The following is a 19725-nucleotide window of genomic DNA, read 5'->3' as shown; positions in this document are numbered from 1 at the left end:
TTTAAATTAAGTTTCTAAAATACTGGGAAGAAAATTTTTACTTTGGAAACTTTAAAAGCTTACAAGGAGCTTAAGCTGTGGAAATGATTTACATTATTAATCATCGGCAATAAACTAGGGGCTGGGTCGCTGGGGCCAACTTGCCACCCGGGGAGAGAAACTGACCACGGTTAAGCACCCTGCACCCACTTCTCAAGGCCAGGGCTCCCCAGATTTTCCTTCGTATCAACAAGTACCAACAATGCTATGAGAGAGGCATCTACAGAAACAGGTTCGCCGTTTAGAAATGGTTTTCCAAATGCCCATTAATTAGATATTGACCAAAATATGAAGCCTTATAACTTCCATGAAATAAAGGTTAATTCGCTGAATTGATAAAACCCTTCCAAAATCAAAGAACTAGAATGCTGCTAAGGAAATACACAGAATAATTAAATTAAATTTTAGCGCAAGGAAACTTCATACATCTATGTAATTTTTAAGAAGGCGTTGGCATAACACCCTTAGCTCAGAAGCCTTACTACAACATCACCGTCCTGAATGCCCCTGCCACTGCCCGCCAACCAGGGACGACGTTTCTCCAGCGGATTCTGAGCTTTCTGTGGCCTTGTTAGTTAAACTACTTCCTTTGACTCAAGGGGACCGAACTTGTCGGTTCCAGAAATCAAACCCAGTCTCTCCGGTCACCCCAGCAGCCTTCCTAGTCCATACTTTTGGCCGCTGGAACCCCAAACATTAGTGTAGCCTGCACTTCTGCCCTCCCCCGACCCCAGGCTGCGGATGTGGGGCAGAGCGAATGCAGCTTGCGGCGTCAGGAGACTCGGTTGACGCGCACTTCAACTTTCCTCCAACTGAAGGGCGGCCGTGGCTCCCAGCCGGACCCGCGCACGCCCGTCTGATCACCAGGCGTGGACAACGACTCTCCCCGCGAACACGGAAAACGCGCGGCGCCTCGGTTTCAAATCGCACGGGGCTGCGCCTTCTCATGACACGCTCGCGAACGGGGCGGCGGGGAGAAGGACGACTGCGCCCAGGGCCGGCGGCACGGCCAGGGGACCCGCACCGGCTGCCCCCGGAGGGCGCGTTCTGCTTCAGCGGGTCGCGGACACCCGACGGCTCCGGGCCAGCACAGACTGACCCTTGTCTTTCAGTCTTCCACAGGGTGCGGGTGCGGGTCAGGGTCAGAGTCAGGGTGAGGGTCAGGGTGAAGGTCAGGGTCAGCGTGAGGGTCAGGGTGAGGATTTTCCCTTGACACAAAGTCTGTTCAGACCGAACACTCGCAAACCGAACACCTGTTCTCCGTACGTTCAACAAGGGGGTGGACGGAAGTCGCGGTCACTCCGGCTGTCCGCACCGCCAAGGCCATCTGCGAACACCCCGCGGACGGCACCGCGCCGGTCATCACGCGCAGCCCCACAGGGAGGCTCCGGGACACCGGCTTCGTCTGGAGGGCGCGGCCCTAACTGACCGCCCAACTCACGGCTCATCGGGGGCCCCCAGGCCTCCAGGACAACAGTCCGAGGACGAGAACGCCGGACACGCGTGTCCCGGAGGCAGAAGAAAACCCGGAAACCCCGTCCCCTCCCGGCAGAACGTCCCGGGCCCGTCAGACCCGGACTCGCGGGGGCGGGGGCGGGTCCTTCTTTCCCACGCAGCCCGGCGGCGGCCGGACGACGCGGAAACGCGCGCGGAAACGGAGGGAGAGGAAACGTCCCGGCGGCCACCCCCGTCCCCGCGCGCCCATCGCGCGTTCCAGCCCGGAGAAGGCGCGCGGCACCGACGGCCCCGCCGTCCCGGGCGCCCGAGAGGCCAGGCCAGCCCGCCCGCCCCTTGTGCCCCGGAGGCTGTCCACTCCCGGGGGTCCCCAGGCAGCCTGGCCGGGCCCCGCCAGCGGCCCGGTGCGCCCGCCTCGCCGCGTCCCTCACGGAAACCGACGGGGAAGGACGGTCCCGGACATCGACGGTCACGAGCGACAGAGTCAAGTCCTTGAGCCGCAGCGGCCGCGTCCGGGGCGGGGGCCGGTCACTCCCGTCCGGGGCGACCTGCGAGCGGACGCGCGTCCCAGACGCACCCCGGCCCCCGCCCTCCCGCGCCGACCGCCGGCCCCACGGCCCGGCTCCACGGGGAAGGGGCGACCCCCGTCCAGGGGGGACCCCGCGGCCCGGCTCCACGGGGAAGGGGCGACCCCCGTCCAGGGGGGACCCCGCGGCCCGGCTCCACGGGGAAGGGGCGACCCCCGTCCAGGGGGGACCCCGCGGCCCGGCTCCACGGGGAAGGGGCGACCCCCGTCCAGGGGGGACCCCGCGGGCCGGCTCCACGGGGAAGGGGCGACCCCCGTCCAGGGGGGACCCCGCGGCCCGGCTCCACGGGGAAGGGGCGACCCCCGTCCAGGGGGGACCCCGCGGCCCGGCTCCACGGGGAAGGGGCGACCCCAGTCCAGGGGAGACCCCGCGGCCCGGCTCCAGGGGAAGGGGCGACCCCCGTCCAGGGGGGACCCCGCGGGCCGGCTCCACGGGGAAGGGGCGACCCCCGTCCAGGGGGGACCCCGCGGGCCGGCTCCACGGGGAAGGGGCGACCCCAGTCCAGGGGGGACCCCGCGGCCCGGCTCCACGGGGAAGGGGCGACCCCCGTCCAGGGGGGACCCCGCGGCCCGGCTCCACGGGGAAGGGGCGACCCCCGTCCAGGGGGGACCCCGCGGCCCGGCTCCACGGGGAAGGGGCGACCCCAGTCCAGGGGAGACCCCGCGGCCCGGCTCCACGGGAAGGGGCGACCCCAGTCCAGGGGGGACCCCGCGGCCCGGCTCCACGGGGAAGGGGCGACCCCCGTCCAGGGGGGACCCCGCGGCCCGGCTCCAGGGGAAGGGGCGACCCCAGTCCAGGGGGCCGCCGGCCTCGCCCACACCCCTACTCACTGGCGACCCCGAGCCGGTGCCCTCGGCGCCCCGAGCCCCGCACAACCGCCGCCGACAGGAAGGGCTGCGCGCTGGGCCCGCCCCCCGGGGCAGGGCGGCGCGGGCGGGGCGCACCTGGGCAGGTGAGGGGGCGGGTGAGGGCGACGCCGTCCGGCCCCGAGCGCGCGTCCCGGAACTGGGACCGGCCGGGCCGCCCCGAGCGGACGGCTGCGGTCGGGGGGGGCCAGGCGGGGCTCTCGGGGCGCGGGCGGACTCCGCTCACCCCCGGATCGCGGTGTGGGGCGACGGGGGACAGTCCCGACCCTCGGGCACCCGCCCGGGACCCCGCCCTCGGGGACGGGTCAGCAGCCCCGCGCACCCCCACCGCGTGCTCCGGGCGCCCTCCCCCGCCCTCGGGTGACCCGAGTCCAACCCCCACTGGGCCCGCCCCCTTCCAGGTGACTCACGGCCCCGCCCCCAGGCCGACCCTCTCCTCGAAGACCCGCCCTCTCCCCCAAGGCCCCTCCTCCCACTCCCGACCCTTAGCCCCGCCCCTACACGGCCCCTCCCCCGGGGCGCCCCTTGGGTCCTCCGGAGGACCGCGGTCCCCCCAGCCTCAGTACTGCGCAGGCGCCGGGCCCGGACGCGCGCCCCGAGGAAGCGCGGAGGCCGTACTGCGCAGGCGCGCGGGCGGGTCGCCCGAGGTGCGCATGCGTCGCGCAGGAAACGTGCCGACGCGCTCCGTGGGCGCCTGGGTGCGCGCGCGGGAAGATGGCTGAGCCGGGGCCGAAGTCGGTGCTGTTCGTGTGTCTGGGTGAGACCGCGCTGGCCCCGCCCCGCTCCGGCTTCCCCAGACGCTCGGGCCGGGCCTCCTGGGTCTCGGGCTGCGCCGCTGGGCCAGGGACGGTGATCGCGGGGAGGCCCGGGACGGGGAAGCCGGGGGTGGGATGCAGCGCCCCGGCTCTCCCCGCGCGGCGCCCCTGCGGCGGCTCCCCGGGCCGGGCCCGCTGTCCGGCCGGGCTCCTCCCTCCCGGGCCCGCTTACGGGCGCGCGGCCTCTCGCCCGCTCGGCCGCATCCGAGCCGGTGCCCGTCGCCGGCGCAGTCCTGTGCGGGCGGGTCCCCCGTCCCCGCGGTCCCCGTCCCCGCGGTCCCCGTCCCCGCGGCCTGCCCACCTCGCCGCCCTCAGCCGCGGCTCCGACCCCGCAAGCCAGGGTCCTTCGCGTTGCGCCCGCCGGGCCCCCTGTGTCCTTCCTCGAGTGCGCCCAAGGCCGCGGGGCCGGCGCACGCCCCCAGGCGCGTCGCAGCCCGGGCTCGCCGGCTCGTTCTCTCGATCCCCGCCCGCGGACGGCGAGGAGTCCGGACCTCTTGGCTACAGAAGCCGCGCCGGGGAGACCCGGTTCTCCAGGGGTCTCACGGGACGCGCGCCGGCCTTCCGAAGTAGAACTCGGGCTCCCTTCGGGTTCGGGATTCTTCCTTTGCAGCGGCCCCGCGGGGCTGTGTTTCTCGGTGTTGGCGCCCCGTGTCCTTGCCCTCCGAGAGGGGACGGCCTGGGTCACCAGTAGTCCGGGACTTAATGTCTCCTGGTGAGGCGGCCTTTCCTGTGCACCCAAGTTCCCCTTCCTTCCGTGCTGGCCCTTCAGGAAGAGGACGCGGGTCTGCCCGTCTGCTTACGCGTCCTCTCCGCTCCCCTTCCTGCCGGTGCCCTGTGATTCGTGTGTCCCAGCGGTTCAGGGCCTAGCGCACCTCTGCGTGGTGGTTTCCGGGCACCCGCATTGCGTTTTCCCCGGGAAGACTCTCTAAGGTTAGATCCAGGTATTCTCTTCTTTGCTTTTCCCAGAGCCTCTGAGTGGAAGTGGTTTACCTGCAACCCTTTGTAGACACCTTTCAATGTGTGAGTTTTATTATATTACTTGGTAGCCTCTTGGGATCACACCTGGATTTAGCCCTCTTGAGGGCAGTAACTCTGGCTTATTTTTCTGCATTTCCAGCTTGAAGACAATTTGTGAGGACAAGTAGGTACTTGCAGAATTGAATTTTTGTCAAGGGAAAGAGAATAAGGGCCACCTTGCTTCACTTTGGTAGTGGGCCTCCATTGATTCTTAAGCTCTCCATTGAAGACTGACTTACGGGATCAACAGATTGGTTAAATGGCTGTTCAGTTCATGTTGGGCGTCTAACAGGAGTCCCTTGCCTTGTTTATTTTACTTAGTGTTGTCGTTTATGCGGACATAATGCACATGGTGGCTATTAATGGGGATGTGTACCGTGTATAATGTGTATTTATCTTCCGTACAATTTTTTTCTTTTTAAGCAACTGCTGTATTACCAGGTACTGTTCTGAGTGCTAGGGATGGGTGGTGAGCAGAACAGGAGTTCCTGCCTCTGCACAGCTCACGGTCTGTCACCTACACCCGAGCACTTGGTCACTCACTAAGCTGGTGATGTGTCTTGAACGGTAGAGCAGGGAAGGGAGTGGGAGTGGAACTTTTAAGTAGAGCAGTCAGGGATGGCCTTACCTACAAGGTGACATTTGGGCCAAGACGTGAGAGTTGAGAAAGCAAGCCTTGGGTCTTTGGAAAAGTGTCCAGGACTCAGAAGAAAGCGGGTGAACGGGTTTGAAATGAGAGTGCTGATCTGGTTCATATTGGCAGGGAAACCACTGTGGCCTGGCCTAGAGACCCAATAGCTTTTTTCAGCCAGACGTTTTTTGGTACCTGAACTCGAAGGTAATTTGAGTGACTGTTTTCTCGATGCCACCATAAATGCGTAACTAGAACTATTCTGGGTGCGTAGGGAAGCTCATTCGTTACATAAAAATGAACACTCTGGGGCGGGAGTCTGTGAACTCCTTATGTAAAGAACTAGAAAGTAAATATTTGGTGCTTTTCGAAAGCAGACCTAGACAAAACATAAACAATTACTCTTGACTGTGTCCCGGTAGACTTCACGTATGGACACTGCAGTTTGAATTCCATGGGATTTTCTCATGTCACAAGATATTATTCTACTTGTAAGTTTTTTCAACTGTTTGAAAAGGTAAGAATCATTTTTGCTTCTGTGGGCTGTACACAGAGGTGTACACAGGTGTACACCTCTGTACACAGAGGTGGTGACCATGGATCATAGTTTTCAGATGCTGTTCTAGGCCCTGTAGAGGACGTGTCTGGTGAGGCCACTTGAGGGCTTGGGCTTACTCTGAAGGAGATAAACCTCTAGAGGATGAAGCCACTGAGCAGAGGTGGGGCGCTTAGAAAGAAGTGCTCAGCTGCTACGTTGAGATTAGACTGGGCAGGGGCGAGGCCCCGGGGGTGAGGCCAGGGGTGCAGAGGAGTGTGTGCTGGGTCAGAGAGGGCATCGCTGGTGGAAGTGCTGAGTGGTCACATGCTGGGCAGGTTTGAGGGGTCAGTGAACGCTGTTTCTCATGATACCCTGTAGATACCCTGTAGATACCCTATAGATACATAGAGCTGTAAGAAGGGTGTATTTTTGAAATGAAAAAAAATTATTCCTTCAGAGCATTTATTTGGGCTCTTTGCATCCTGACGTGGAGAGAGGGGTTCCAGGTGTTTTCCTTTGGTGAGGCTGGTGGCAGGAAAGAGCTGCACTCCTTACTTCGGCAAGAGTATTGGACATGTCCCATGGTTTTGTGCCGTAGAGATGCACTGAACTGTTGAAGGCACTGGTGTTTGTGCCACAGCCAGCGTGGCTGGACGTGGTAACCGTTCGTGCTGCCAGGTTACCTGATACTTGTTAACTGAAACTTACCGGTGCTTCAAATGTGCTGCGCATTGTCGGGTAAGAGACACAGCCCCTGCCCTTGGAGAATTTCGTTTTTTCCCTTTGTGAGGCTCAGATACTGAGTACGTATCAGGCTGCCTGATATGGAAGAAACAAATGGAGACTTAACAGATTGAGCTTTTTTCTAAAGAAATCTGAAGATGACATTTTAAGTTTTTAGAACTTTTCCAAAGGTGGAAACTGAATTACTGTGTTTTACTATGAGCCCTGTTTTTAAATAGTGCATTAATTTGGTGATACCAATTTTTTGAAAACAAGAGATCACGTTATAAGGAAGGAGGATTCTGCTAATTTTCTAAGTAGTATCACTTCTAATTTTTATAGTAGCAATTTTTTTTCCATCTCTACTTAAACATACATCTTGCTCTAAACATAACTATCTGGGAAAAAATATTTATCTGAATGATTATGCCTTGACTTTAAGGCAGTAAGTAAACCTAGTTTTTGTTTTGTGGGGAAAGCTGTTATTTTGCAGTTAATAATTATTTTTAAAGGGATGAGACTAGTTTTATTATATCTTTAGGTGTGAGATTGTAAGTGTTTATTCTGGAGTTTTAAAATAATAACCGTTGTCTTAAACTGAATAGAGTGGTTGCAGATAAAAGTATTCCCAGGGTATATGGTGACAGATAAAAGAGTTACACATCTGTTGGAGCCTTTCAGTAATTAACGTAGCAGGGATGATAATACTTATTTTAAAAACTAAACAGAAGTTCAGAATGTGGTAGGAAGAAACTTTACAATACAAACTAGCTTATAGAGGACGTTGGGGATTAATTCCTGTCCGTTTCGTGGTTGAGTGGTTGATAGACTTCACTGCTGTGGAAACCACAGTCTCTGTGGAGAAGAAAAGTCCTTTATAGATACATCATGAGGCCCAAGTCTAACGCGGAAGCTGAAGAGTAGAGTCAGTGTTGGGTTCACGTAACAGCGCGTCAGTTGGGTCTCACAGCCCGTCGGGAGGTCCAGTTCCACATGCGTATCACAAACCCGAAGATTCTAACGTGAGTCAAGAGTGACCCGTGTCTTCTTAACTCAGCTCCTGTCCATTCCTGGTGTTTTTTGTGTTGGGCTCTGTAGGCTGCCTCCACCGAGCTTCCAGGCTCTCCAGCCCTGCAGTGTCCCTGACTTGTGGGAAGGGTCTTCTCTTCAGACCTTGCCCAGTGCTGGGCTTCTGCGCCATCCTGCAGAATGTGGGACGTTCCCTTCCCAGTGGGCCCTCTGAGTGCACGTTCTGGGCCCAGTTACGGTTCCTGTAGCCCAGACCCACCAGCGCACATTCGTTGCTTATTCCTACAACCCCCTAATTTAAATGTCCAGCAAAATCCTCTCCCTAAGAGATCAATTCCAATCTTCCCCTCTTTCTCTGATGAGGAGTTTTCTCATTACCTTGTTTCTGCTTGTAGCATGATTCCTTAGGGTAATGGGAGTGTTCTGTTGCTCCAGGAGGTCCGTACATAGTTCATGCGTGGAGGGTGGGTCAGGGTGGGGTCTGTGAGCCCCACGCTGGGGACAGGGGAGCTGGAGAGTTAGTTCAGCTGCATTCCCTCAGTCACGCCTACCTAATGAAACTCAGTGAAGCCTTGGCACTGGGGCTCTGGGGGGAGCCTCCTGGATTGACAATACCCTGAGTACTGTCCCTGTTTGATGACGAGGGTGACATGTGTCTGAGGACCAAAGAGCTTCAGGTTCGAAACTCTTCCACAGTCTCCCCCATGCGTTCTAACTTTGGCTCTTTCTGCTTTGAATCTTTTTGTTATGATAAAACTATAATCCTAAGTCTAGCATTTTCCTGAGTTTTATATGTTCTTCTATAGAATTATTGAATGTGTGGGGACTCACGGATCCGTAGCCAGCTGCTCTGAAGTGAGGGTGGTCCTGGGGACTCCCTGAACTTGTAGCCGATGTTGGAAGTTCTGGGCAGACTTGGTGACCTGGAGGGCAGCACCCTTAATACAGCCGACCGACTCCCAACAGACTGCATCCTGAAATGTGTGTGTTTGTGTATTTTATGAAACAGTATTAATCCTTACGTGTAATTTACTTGAGAATACATATTTTAACCCTGTTGTATTTCATTTTAAAATAGGCTCATTGCAACCCACTTCATTGATTTCGTGAGTTACTTATGGGTCACTGAGAGCAACCTAAAAAACAGTGATTTCAGTTGTAACTGATTTTTTTACCTCCTGGTTTTTCGTACTTTGGATACATGGGCAGCGGGTGTCAAGTCATGGGGCTGGGGTTTGGTCAGTGGTTTTCCAGAGGCCCCGCTGTGCACGCACTGGTGGGAAGCTGACCGGCTCTCTTAGGGAGGTGCTGTTGCTGTGTGTCACGTGGGTGAAGTGAATGCTGGAATTTGCCCTAGCGTCAGGCCTGATGCCCACTCTCTGCCTTCCCCTCTTTTTAAGGTAACATCTGTCGGTCACCCATTGCGGAAGCGGTGTTCCGAAAACTTGTAACTGACCAAAAGCTTTCAGATCACGTAAGTACCTTTCTCCATGTTAAAGAGGCCAGCCTGACCGCCTCTGCGGCAGGAAATCGCGAAAAAAATTCTTCTTTTCTCCTGCAGTGGAGGGTAGACAGTGCGGCGACGTCCACGTATGAAGTAGGAAACCCTCCTGATTACCGAGGGCAGAGTTGCATGAAGAAGCACGGCATCCCCATGAGTCACACTGCCCGGCAGGTACCGTGCGGGAGCTTGAAGCCACACATGTGTGTTCTGTGTTGCAGTGGGTCATTGACAGCGGCGCTGTTTCTGACTGGAACGCGGGCCGGTCACCAGATCCAAGAACTCTGAGCTGCCTCAGAACTCATGGCATTAACACGGCCCATAAGGCAAGACAGGTAGAAGAGATCTCGTTTACTTTCTAATCCTGGAGTCCCCTAACTTGAGAACTCGTGAGCTTAACCACGCTGACGTGCTAATGAGTGTTTATTCTGGGTCCATTGACGTAGCCACGGGTTCCCCATTTTGTTTCATTGCTGGTTTCACAGTTCTGAAAGGTGGGCATGATCTTGAAATTTACTTACTAAAATGCATTTATTTTTATTTTATCTATTTATTTTTTAAACAACAATACAAGAGAATAAATCTATACCTTTATTTATTTTCTTTTCATTAAGCTTAAATCCTTGGGGGTTCAGCATCACACGGATTCTGGGCCAGTTTGATGGGAGCCACTGTTTCCTTGGGCTCCAGTCACGTTTCCCAGATTACTGTGGTTTTGTTTGGCTTGTGCATAGAAGCACATCTCTTGCCATCTAGAATTCAGTTTCATCTTGAGCATAAACACCTTCAATTTTACGAAGAGTTGTGTGCTCCCTCTAGTTCTGGAGACCCCACTGATTGCCAGCAAAAATGGCCTTGGGGGGCGCCTGGGTGGCTCAGTGGGTTAAAGCCTCTGCTTCGGCTCAAGTCCTGATCCCAGGGTCCTGGGATCGAGCCCCGCATCGGGCTCTCTGCTCATCAGGGAGCCTGCTTCCCCCTCTCTCTCTCTCTGCCTGCCTCTCTGCCTACTTGTGATCTCTGTCTGTCAAATAAATAAATAAAATCTTAAAAAAAAAAAAAGGCCTTGGGCCACAGCCTTCCGGACATATGCGGCATTTTAGGAGTGCTGTTCCCAGCAGGTCTCGCTAGGCCCCAAGATGGCGGAAAGAGAAAGGCTAAAATGCATTTATAATCACATAAGTGATCCTGGTGAGAGCCCTGCCTAGGACCTAGAGATCTGAATTAGAATCTTCTTTTTTCATTTCTGTCTGCGTGATTGAAACATTTAAGGCCTGCTAACCAGTCTGCTTGTGGTATAAGGTTGTTGCTAGAATAAATGTATTTTCAGCTGTCAAGTGACTTAGGGACACAGGGTAGTCCTGGCATCATTATGGATGCATGTCCTGCAGGCCCGCAGTAGGGCTTCTGGGCTCAGGTTCTGACGTGCTGTGCAGTGGAACGTTGTGGGATGAGGCAGGTGTGCTGCGTCTGCTCCGTTCAGTGTGGAAGCCGCCAGTGGCTCTGCTACCTTTGCAGTGCGGCCCGTGTGACGGAGGGACTGAAGTTCCCACGTTAACTTACTTGAGTAGCTGCCTGGACCTGGTAAGCGCCCAGTGGGCCGCGTGGTTCTAAGATTCACACGCAGCGGCCGGGGGGGAGCGTGAGGATTGTGCCACCGCGGCCTCCGTGGGACACCAGAGCTCAGGGCAGGCCCGCAGAGCTCCATTGCTCGGAGCGTGCCGCCCGTGCCCGGTGCGTGCTCTGGCCTCTTCCATCACCGCAGGGGCCGGCTGCCGAAGAGACGGGCTTCGTTCCTGACTCACAGTGCTTCCTGGACTGTCACGCAGGGAAGGTTACTTTTATCACTCTCACGACTTTGTGGAGACTCAGCTGGATGTTTGCAACTCCCGGCCGGGGCGCCTGGTAGCTCAGCTAAGCGTCAGCTCTTGATTTCAGCTCACGTCGTGCTCTTGAGGCCATGAGATCGAGCCCCACATCAGACGCCCCACTCAGCAGGAGTCTGCTTGTCTCCCTCTTTCTCCTCCTTTGCCCCTTCTCTCATTCGCTCACTCTCTCAAATCAATCTTCAAAAAAAATTTAAAAAGAGTTAGAAGTTAGAGTCTTTTAACTTCTTTTGTGTCCAGCCTCACAAAATATTCAGGCTCTGAAGACCAAGCAAGGCTGTGGGTCGGTATCAGAAGCAACGGGCAGTGTCCAGGGCTGAGAGGCCTTTACACTGAGAAGCTGCCGGCTGCCGTGGAAATCGGTTGTCAGATACGTACCTAGTTAGAGGTGTGGCTGGCGGCGTGCGAGCTACAGTGTAGTTTTAGTGGCCGCACAAGAACTTTGTAGAGGAGGGACAAAGACTGGTCGTCGTTACCTCCGACCGTGTCTTCACCGAAAGCTTCTCACACTGCTTTGCCACCGAGCGTTGTGCTTCTGTTTTTGACCGTCTCAGTCTTTGTCCTCCATTACCTTGTTGGGGGAGGGAGTAGTTGGTGAACCTGTTTTGCACGTGGAGGAACAGTTCTGGAGGGAAAATATATATAAGTCATCAAAAGTCACCCAGCTTCAGAGGCCTGGAACTGGGATTGGACCATAGGCTTACTTGTTTGTTTTAATAAAAACGTGTAGGTGTGAGCCAGGAAGTTCACGAAACACTGAAACACTTCTGATGCGTTAACAATGTCTCAGAAGCTAGTGACACACATGCTGTTTTGGCTTAGGTAAGTTTACTCTGGAATCTGTGAACTTCTCATTTCTCGCTGTCAGATGACTCTGTATGTTAACAACTAAGTTAACTGCCTTGAGGCCGGGCCTGTTTCAACATCGAATCTTCATTGGACAGAATAGTACACATTTTGTAGGTCACGTGTCCTCATCTCCAGGATCTGCACCCCTTGTCCATTTCTACTTCCTGTGTGTTAGAGAATGCGAATTCATTCTCAGTAGTTCATGATTTCAGGCAGTTACACTTTCATGTTTTCTGTTTTTAGGATCAGATTGTTTTTTGTACAGAAGTATATAATTTGGGTAAAAATGAAATACTTTAAATACACATGTCTTAAGCTAGAAACTTCTCATTTTTAAAGGTCAGTTGTAGTTGTTGGTCTTAGAATGTTCCCACACGATCTGTTTCTTCCTTTTTCTTTTTCCCTGTCCCTTTTAAGAAAAATTTCTCAATGACTTTTTTTTTTTTCCCCCCAAACAATGGTAAGGTGGGGCGCCTGGGTGGCTCAGTGGGTTAAGCCTCTGCCTTCAGCTCAGGTCATGATCTCAAGGTCCTGGGATCGAGTCCCGCATCGGGCTCTCTGCTCACCAGGAGCCTGCCCCCCCCACCCCGTCTCTCCGCCTACTTGTGATCTCTGTCAAATAAATAAATCTTTAAAAAAAAAAAAAACACTGGTAAGGTATGTTTTGTAAATTAGTATCGTATCTTCTTAAAAGATTTTATTTATTTGACAGACAGAGATCACAAGCAGGCAGAGAGAGACCCAGGACCCTGAGATCATGACCTGAGCCGAAGGCAGAGGCTTAACCCACTGAGCCACCCAGGCGCCCAATTAGTATCATTTTAGATCTTTGTTACCTTTTAGCATCTTGTGATTGCTTACAGGTTGTTTTTTTTTTTTAAGATTTTATTTATTTATTTGACAAAGAGCACAAGCAGAGGGAGCAGGAGAGGCAGAGGGAAAAGCACATTCCCCACTGAGCAGGGAGCCTGATGTGGGGCTCAATCCCAGGACCCCGGGATCATGACCTGAGCTGAAGGCAGACGCTTAACTAACCGAGCCCCCCCAGGGGCCCATGCAGGCTTTCTCTTTAGCGGCTGTCAGAATTTGTAAGGGAACTATTCTGTTACATTTCTTAAAATTTTGATTTTCCTAATACTTCCAGCCTGGGTTTAATAAACTAAATATGTGTAGGGTGCTCCGGGGGTTTTGGGTATCTGATTGCACAGCCGGTCAGTTCTGTGGAGACGCTCATTTCATTACACAGTCCTTTTCCACAGACCTTTGACACTGCACGTGTCATCAGTGGGTGCTTGGGACCAGTCGCGCTCCCTCCTCTCCAGAGGTCACTACTCACGTTCTTTCTGCCTTTTTAGTTTGGGGCCCTGGAACCCTTGGTGTGAGCTCTTCCTGTTGGCTCTTCTCCGAGAGTGGCCGGTCTTGGAGCCGCTGCTCTGATGCTGCGCCCGGTACCTCGGTGCAGTCCGGCTGCCGAGGGCGCACCTGTGCCACGCCCGCTGGGCCCTGGGCTGCGGCTTGTTCGGGCTGAGAGCCTTGGCGGGTACACCTGTGCGCAGCTCTGTTGGACGCACACCCGGTGTCACACCTGTCGGGTGTTTGGCCTCATAAAACCAGTCAGAAATGTTCCCTCTTTCTCTGTTCTCTTAAGAAGTTTGTTGATCACTGATAGTATTTTGCTTTACCGGCTGTGCAGGTCATTGAATCGGTTGTTGCTGTGCCTTGAAATCGCCCTTATTTTCCCTGCTGTCTTTACATTTTTCCTTTGGATTCTTTTTCTTGTCTTTTCCCAGCAGTTTTACTGTGGGAAGCCTGAATGCATCCTGAATTTGCGCCCTGAGGGTCTCCATCAGTTTTGGAAAAGTCTGTGTTTTCTTGTTGCATTTTCCTTCTGCTCATTCTCTCTTCAGAGGTTCAACTTCTCTGTAGTTTGGACATAAATTTCTGATGCTGTCCTCTCCATTTTCCTTCCTTTCCACCTGCTGGCCCTGGCTCTGTGGGGCGTCCACCGTGCTGGACTGTTCCCCCTCCTGGGGGGGGTCTTCCAGGACCCCTGCATGGGAATCCCCACCCCCCACCGCGTGTGCCCTCAGCAGGGCTCCTCCTCCTCGGGGGCTGCTCCCTCACCGGGTTGCTGCAGCCTCCCCGTGGCCTCTTCATTTTTGCCCTGAGTAGTTCAAGAACTTGGCAAATGGTTTGAGAAGAAAGCTTGTGTCAGGCTCTCTGTCCTGCCAGCCTTTATGTCCTGCTTTTCTCTTCGGCCTTTGGGGTTGCTGCCTGGTCCCTGGAGCTTCTCTTTTCCAGCAGTGGCCCTGTGCCCAGGCTTCTTAGCGTCTGGAGCAGGTGCTTGGCATTGGCCCCACTGACCCTGCATCCGGTGGTTCTCTGTTGTGGGGCCGTCCTGGGCCCTGTGCGATGTTTGGCAGCATCCCTTGTCTCTACCCACTGGATGCTGGAGCACCCCTTTGCTCCCCATCATAGCAATCAAAGATGTCTCCAGACATTGCCAACTGCCCCCCTCTTTGAGAATCACTGCCCTCAAATTCCCCAAGTATCCAGGAGGTCAAAATTATTCACGAGTAAAGGATCCATTCAAAATGTTAGGCTGACCAGTGGACTGGAACAGAGTAATAAAAGTTTACAGCTATTTTTCTTTTCCTACTCTATATTGAAAGTAACCTTTTTTTAATATATATATATATTTTTTAAAGATTTTGTTTATCTATTTGACTGAGAGAGATCACAAGTAGGCAGAGACACAGGCAGAAAGAGAGAGGGCGAAGCAGACTCCCTGCCGAGACGACAGCCCAATGCGGGGCTCGATCCCAAGACCCTGAGATCATGACCTGAGCCGAAGGCAGAGGCTTTAACTCACTGAGCCACCCAGGTGTCCTGCTTGTGTTGCTTCTCTACCTGCGTCTCTCTGTGTCAGACAAATAAATAAAATCTTTAAAAAAAAAAAAAGTTTCAATATCTTCTTTGTAGTTTGCTGGCACTCCTGTATTTTAGATGATTTTTTAGTGGGGAAGGTTATTACTGAAAATTACATTGTTAGAAATTATTTCCACCTTCATTATGTGCCTATCGTATTCCTTTCTTTCTAATTCTGCCAGTATTTATGAAGGCAGAAATCATCAAGTAATTTCCCTACTTACATTTTAGTGGGCTTATATTGATGAATTGTGATGTCAACAAACTGACCGAATCTGTAAAAATACTGAGTGGCCTTTTCTTCCGTGTCGTGTTCAGACTGTGCGTGCTCAGGGGCGGGAAGAACCCCGCGTCCAGGTCCTTGCCTGTTTCCTTCTTGGGGACTCTTCTGTGAATACCCTGCTTCACGTTTTAGTTTCCCATCTCCCCCAGCGCTCTTCATGGCTGTGCTTGGTGTTGCCTGCCCTGCGCTGGAGGGAGGCCTCCAGGGACAGCCACCCGTCTCTTTGATTGGGTGTTTGTCACCGGGGCTAGGAAGTTACCTTCTTGCAGAATGAAAAACGGGGTAAGACAGTGGAGGGGGTTAAACGTGTGACAGTTTAGTATGTTAAGTGAATTATACTTTGTTACTAAGAAATTGCCGGAGGGGAGTATAAACTTTGTGTTTACATATTACACTATTAGGGTTATTCCAAGGAACTTAATAATCCAAAGTTTTTTGCATTACAGTGTCACAAAATAGGTTAACTCTATTTTAACTTTAAAATACCCTAAATTATTTAACTTAAGTCAGTTAACAGGTTCAAATATAGCAAATTTTTTGTTTACTGCTTTGGATCCTCTAGGTTTGGTTGTTATAAATATAAACACTGTGTTTTTGACTTTATTTAATTTTAGGTTACCAAGGAAGATTTTGCCACATTCGATTATATACTGTGTATGGATGAAAGCAATCTGAGGTAATCACATTTTTTAAAGGGTTCTTGTCTTCAACTCCCAGTTCAGTAATAGGCCAGTTGTTTGTGGTCAAAATGACTTTTTTATTATCTTTGAGTTTTAAAAGTAGTGATGGTCACAACATACAGAATCGTGTTTAGAGTAGTAAGAAACCAGCGAGGGGCTGAGAACTGTCTCCCAGCAGTAGACAGGCTTTCAGGGGAAGGGGAGCCCGGTGAGCCGGTGTAGCCCGGGGACCGGCCGGGCTGTGAGCAGCTTCATGGAAGGTGGGGTTGTTGTACAGGAGAGCGACGCGGTGATTCCTGGGCCTGTGGTGTTCTGTTGTCTCTCATGGGATCCCCTGTAACTGCTGCCCCCAGCCCCAAAAAGGAGGATGGGCGAAAAGGGAAGCTTTTGACGCTCTGAATTGTTGCTTGCGTTCATGGATAGAAAAACAAACCCAAGCAGGCCAGGCTCTTAGGTAACGGGCTAATTGTGCCGTGGCCTCTATCAGGTGCTCCGCACACCAAAGCACTTAACCCTTGTTCCGCATCTTATCAGAGAGGCACGAGAGGTCACGTTACACGTGGAGCAGATTGGTGGGGTAGAATTTTAGCCTCGGCTTTGTGAGGCAGAGCCTGCTGTGCATCTCACTGTCACCTCGCGTGGGGACGTGCATTTGGGCGACAAGGAACTTGGTGGCATTTCTTGAGTGAGCTTTGTGTGCCTGGCACAGTGCCAGACATGGAGACCCACGGATGACGAATTGTTGATGCTGCCTACCCTTGACGTGTGCAGTCTGGCGTGGGCTTCTTGTGTTAGCCCAGAATTGCCCCTGACAGTGTGATACCATGTGATCGTGCCAAGAGCCAGTGAACGCGGTGTGTGCGGCAGGTGTCGGACTGTTGAGGGTGAGACCCGAGAGAACGTATGAAGCAGTTCGGGTTGGAAGGCCGGGGCCCTGCGTCCCTTTGTCACCCGGCCGTGTATGGTCTGCTGTGCTGGGAAGCAAGGCGGCTGCCTGCCCGCTGGCTGGCCGCCCTCTGCCGGCACAGAAGAGGCCCAGGACGTGCCCCCGGTGTGACTGCAGGGATTTCTTCACTGAATCCGTGCTAATTCACAAGGACTCCACGCGTTTTATGAATAGAAACTGTTTCTGCTTTTAACTGCCTTTGTAGGAGTGTACAGCTACACTTCTGCTTTTATGAATCAGGAACATCACCAAAATACATGCATTTTCTATATTTATATTTATTTATTATATTTCTATTCTTGTTTTTCAGTTGTTGGTTTGTCTCGTCCTCACTTTTCTCACGTGCGGGGATTGTCAGCAGGGGCCTCTGTTAGCAGGGTCTCCGGGGTGGGAGGGCGTCCCGAGCAGGGTCTCCGTGCAGAGTGGCTGGAGTCCACACGTTCGCCTCGGTGGCTGGGGGGACGCGTCCTGGAGCTCGGAGGCCTGGCCAGCCTTCCCCCCACACCAGCAGTGTCTGACGTGTCCTAGGCGCTCCGCGGAGGTCTGGCAGCTAAACGGGGGACAGATCAAAGCGCAGCCGAGGAGCTTGGCGCTCTCCTCACGGCCGAGCAAGTGCGGGGGACAGGGTGGTGAGCGGGAGCTGCGCCCTCAGCTCGCTTGGGCAGAGGCTGGAGGGGTGCGCGGTGGCACAGGGAGGCTTGTGCCAAATGCCGTGTCAGGATGCCTTGGGACGGGATTGGCAGCCCTCTGGGACTTGGCTCTTTGAGTCCCGTTCTGCCACCTTTGTCTAATGTCTGGAATAGGAGCTTTCCGATGTCATCGTCTCAGTGCGCATTTCGCAGGAGGGTAGAGAGTTCTGGTCTGGCTGAGGGATGCATATTTTGGGTAAAAGCATGAGAATATGCCACCGTTACAGACCCTCTTGCTGGTCTCGGAAACCTGTGGTGCGAGGGTCACGCAGGTCCGCCGGGGTTTGGTTTCCTTCGTAAATCAGGTCACTCTTGCTGGATTCTGATACGGCTGTTTCATAAAACCCTAGCAGATGTCCCTGTTTAACTTGAAACCGTCGATCAGAAAACTAAGTTCATGTTTCAATTTTACAGAGACTTGAATAGAAAAAGTAATCAAATTAAAAACTGCAAAGCTAAAATTGAGCTACTTGGGAGCTATGATCCACAAAACCAACTCATTATTGAAGACCCCTATTACGTAAGTACACCTCTCACCTCTGGTGTGGCGTGATGCGAGTGGCAGTGTGGGGACTTGCCTGTGTGTCCTGCCTCCTGCAGCGACAGGTTCAGGTTCTCCTGGGGGCGTTGGGTTATGCGGGTTTTGTTCTTTCTTCTTCCCCTGTGCTTCCAGGGGAATGAGTCCGACTTCGAGACTGTCTACCAGCAGTGTGTGAGGTGCTGTAAGGCCTTCCTGGAGAAGGCCCGCTAAGGCCCGCCCGCGCTCCCCCGTGCCCCGCTGGGCCCCGCAGGCTCTCCTGTAAGGCCGCGTGCCTCCTTCACTCGACCTTCGGTTTCTTACTTTAAGTCATTGTAGATGGAAATCAGTTACTGTATTTGACAGACAAATAAATAAAAAATGTTTCATGCAGACAGTTTATGGGGTCGTGAAGTGTTCTTAGACCCGCTGAACCTCCCACTTTGTCCCAGTTTCAAAAATAGTGGAACAAACAAAATAGAACAGGCACCAGAGCGCGAGGACTCCCAGCGTCCCTTCTGGCACATGAGCCCCACCTCTCCCTTGAGATTGTGCACGACCGATGGGGACCGTGGCCTCCGCTGTCTGCACAGGCCCGCCCCAGCAGCCCATCCACAGCTCGCCGCCGAGACTGGCCGTTGCTCACAGTGCACACGGTTTACGTGGAGCCGTCGCAGTGTCAGTCTGCAGAAGCTTTCCTGCCTGCTAGCCTGTTTCATCAGGACGTCAGCTTGAGTGCATTCGAACGTTTTGCCCCTGGAAGTTTACAGCCAGAAAGAAGGAAAATGTATGCTGGTCTGTCTTACTGTCAGTTTGAGGAACGTGTCTGCTTTTCATGCCTATGGAACGCAAGTGTCATATATAGATTAGCTTAGGTGGGAAAAAATAGTTAAAAAGTTGGGAAAAGTTCTTTTTTGTTGGGATGGTTAAATATCGAGACATTAAGGTTCTCTCATCAGTGCTTACAAATAGGTAATTTCTATGCACTTTGAGATAACTGATCTAAAGTTCATATGGCTTTATGGCAGAAAAGATCGTTTTCAAAATAAACTGCGGAAATTATAAAAATACAACTAAGAAGTATGGTGTCTGCCTGCTTTTTTATTGATAAGTGAAGGAGAATTGGAAAACAGTGGCTCTCTTGTCCCTTTCAGATGACCTGTGAGGTTCTGTGTGCATGTTTGTCTTCAGTGTTAGGGAGTCGAAGGACAAAGGTCCATTGCTTCTGCTGCTTTGTGGAAGAAGTTTGAGGCCCCTGCAGCCATACACCTGTCCTTGGCTGGCCCCACCGTCTGGGGAGTGTGGCGGTCTCCTCCTTGGAGCTGGCCGTCCAAGCTGGGCCTTCCTGGGAAGCCCGGCTGGATGAGTGAGAGCTTACCACGCTCCCCGTCTGCCCCCTCATTCCCAGCCGGTGGCCCAGAGTTCAGGGAGGACCCCAGGTGTGGGCCGTCGTCCTCCAGAGCCTGAAGGGATCATTGCTCAGAAGTAGGAGGACTTTAGAGGAACAGCTGCCCCATCTGTGTGGCTGCTTCTGGGTGTTGTGGGGCTGCCTGTCCTCAGAACCTGGGGGTCCCGTGTGGGGGGTCGGGTGGGGGCATTAAGTCCTGGAGGATGATCATGGTGGCTTTGTCAGCACCCCTCCAGGACGTGTGTCTGGCTCCCTGTGGGATTTCCCAAAGACGGGCCTACCTGAAAACCTCTGCAGGTGAGCGGGAAACTTGAGAGGTCACATGGATTGAGAAATTGGTG

The 19725-nt window shown here is 53.8% G+C and overlaps 2 protein-coding genes across 13 annotated transcripts in view; one reads left to right on the top strand and one right to left on the bottom strand.

The window, feature by feature from the left end:
- SH3YL1 (SH3 and SYLF domain containing 1) overlaps nucleotides 1-2990 on the bottom strand; it is a 34708-nt gene extending 31718 nt beyond the window's left edge. The window contains exon 1 of the mRNA XM_080814647.1: nucleotides 2912-2990. Within this exon, the coding sequence (XP_080670773.1) occupies nucleotide 2912 (1 nt within the window). The 5' untranslated portion in view covers nucleotides 2913-2990. The remainder of the gene's footprint in view (nucleotides 1-2911) is intronic.
- A 589-nt stretch (nucleotides 2991-3579) lies between these two features.
- Nucleotides 3580-18373, top strand: ACP1 (acid phosphatase 1). 12 transcript variants are annotated; one of them, XM_080812955.1, is made up of 8 exons: nucleotides 3636-3704; nucleotides 8507-8681; nucleotides 9101-9174; nucleotides 9262-9297; nucleotides 9423-9536; nucleotides 15759-15820; nucleotides 17874-17979; nucleotides 18133-18373. In XM_080812955.1, exons 2-8 carry the CDS (start codon nucleotides 8594-8596, stop codon nucleotides 18208-18210), a joined length of 558 nt encoding a protein of 185 aa, XP_080669081.1. In that variant the 5' UTR covers nucleotides 3636-3704; nucleotides 8507-8593; the 3' UTR covers nucleotides 18211-18373. The 12 variants fall into 12 exon arrangements, 11 of the variants coding, with proteins under 11 accessions (XP_080669090.1, XP_080669088.1, XP_080669083.1 ...); XM_080812964.1 differs by lacking the exon at nucleotides 8507-8681 and having other exon boundaries at nucleotides 3580-3704; nucleotides 9423-9527; XM_080812962.1 differs by lacking the exon at nucleotides 8507-8681 and having other exon boundaries at nucleotides 3580-3704.
- The last annotated feature ends 1352 nt before the right edge of the window (nucleotides 18374-19725 follow it).

This window comes from Martes martes (assembly GCF_963455335.1).
Source record: "Martes martes genome assembly, chromosome: 9".
NCBI classification, from domain to species: Eukaryota; Metazoa; Chordata; class Mammalia; order Carnivora; family Mustelidae; genus Martes; species Martes martes.
This window is presented reverse-complemented; position numbering and strand designations above follow the sequence as displayed.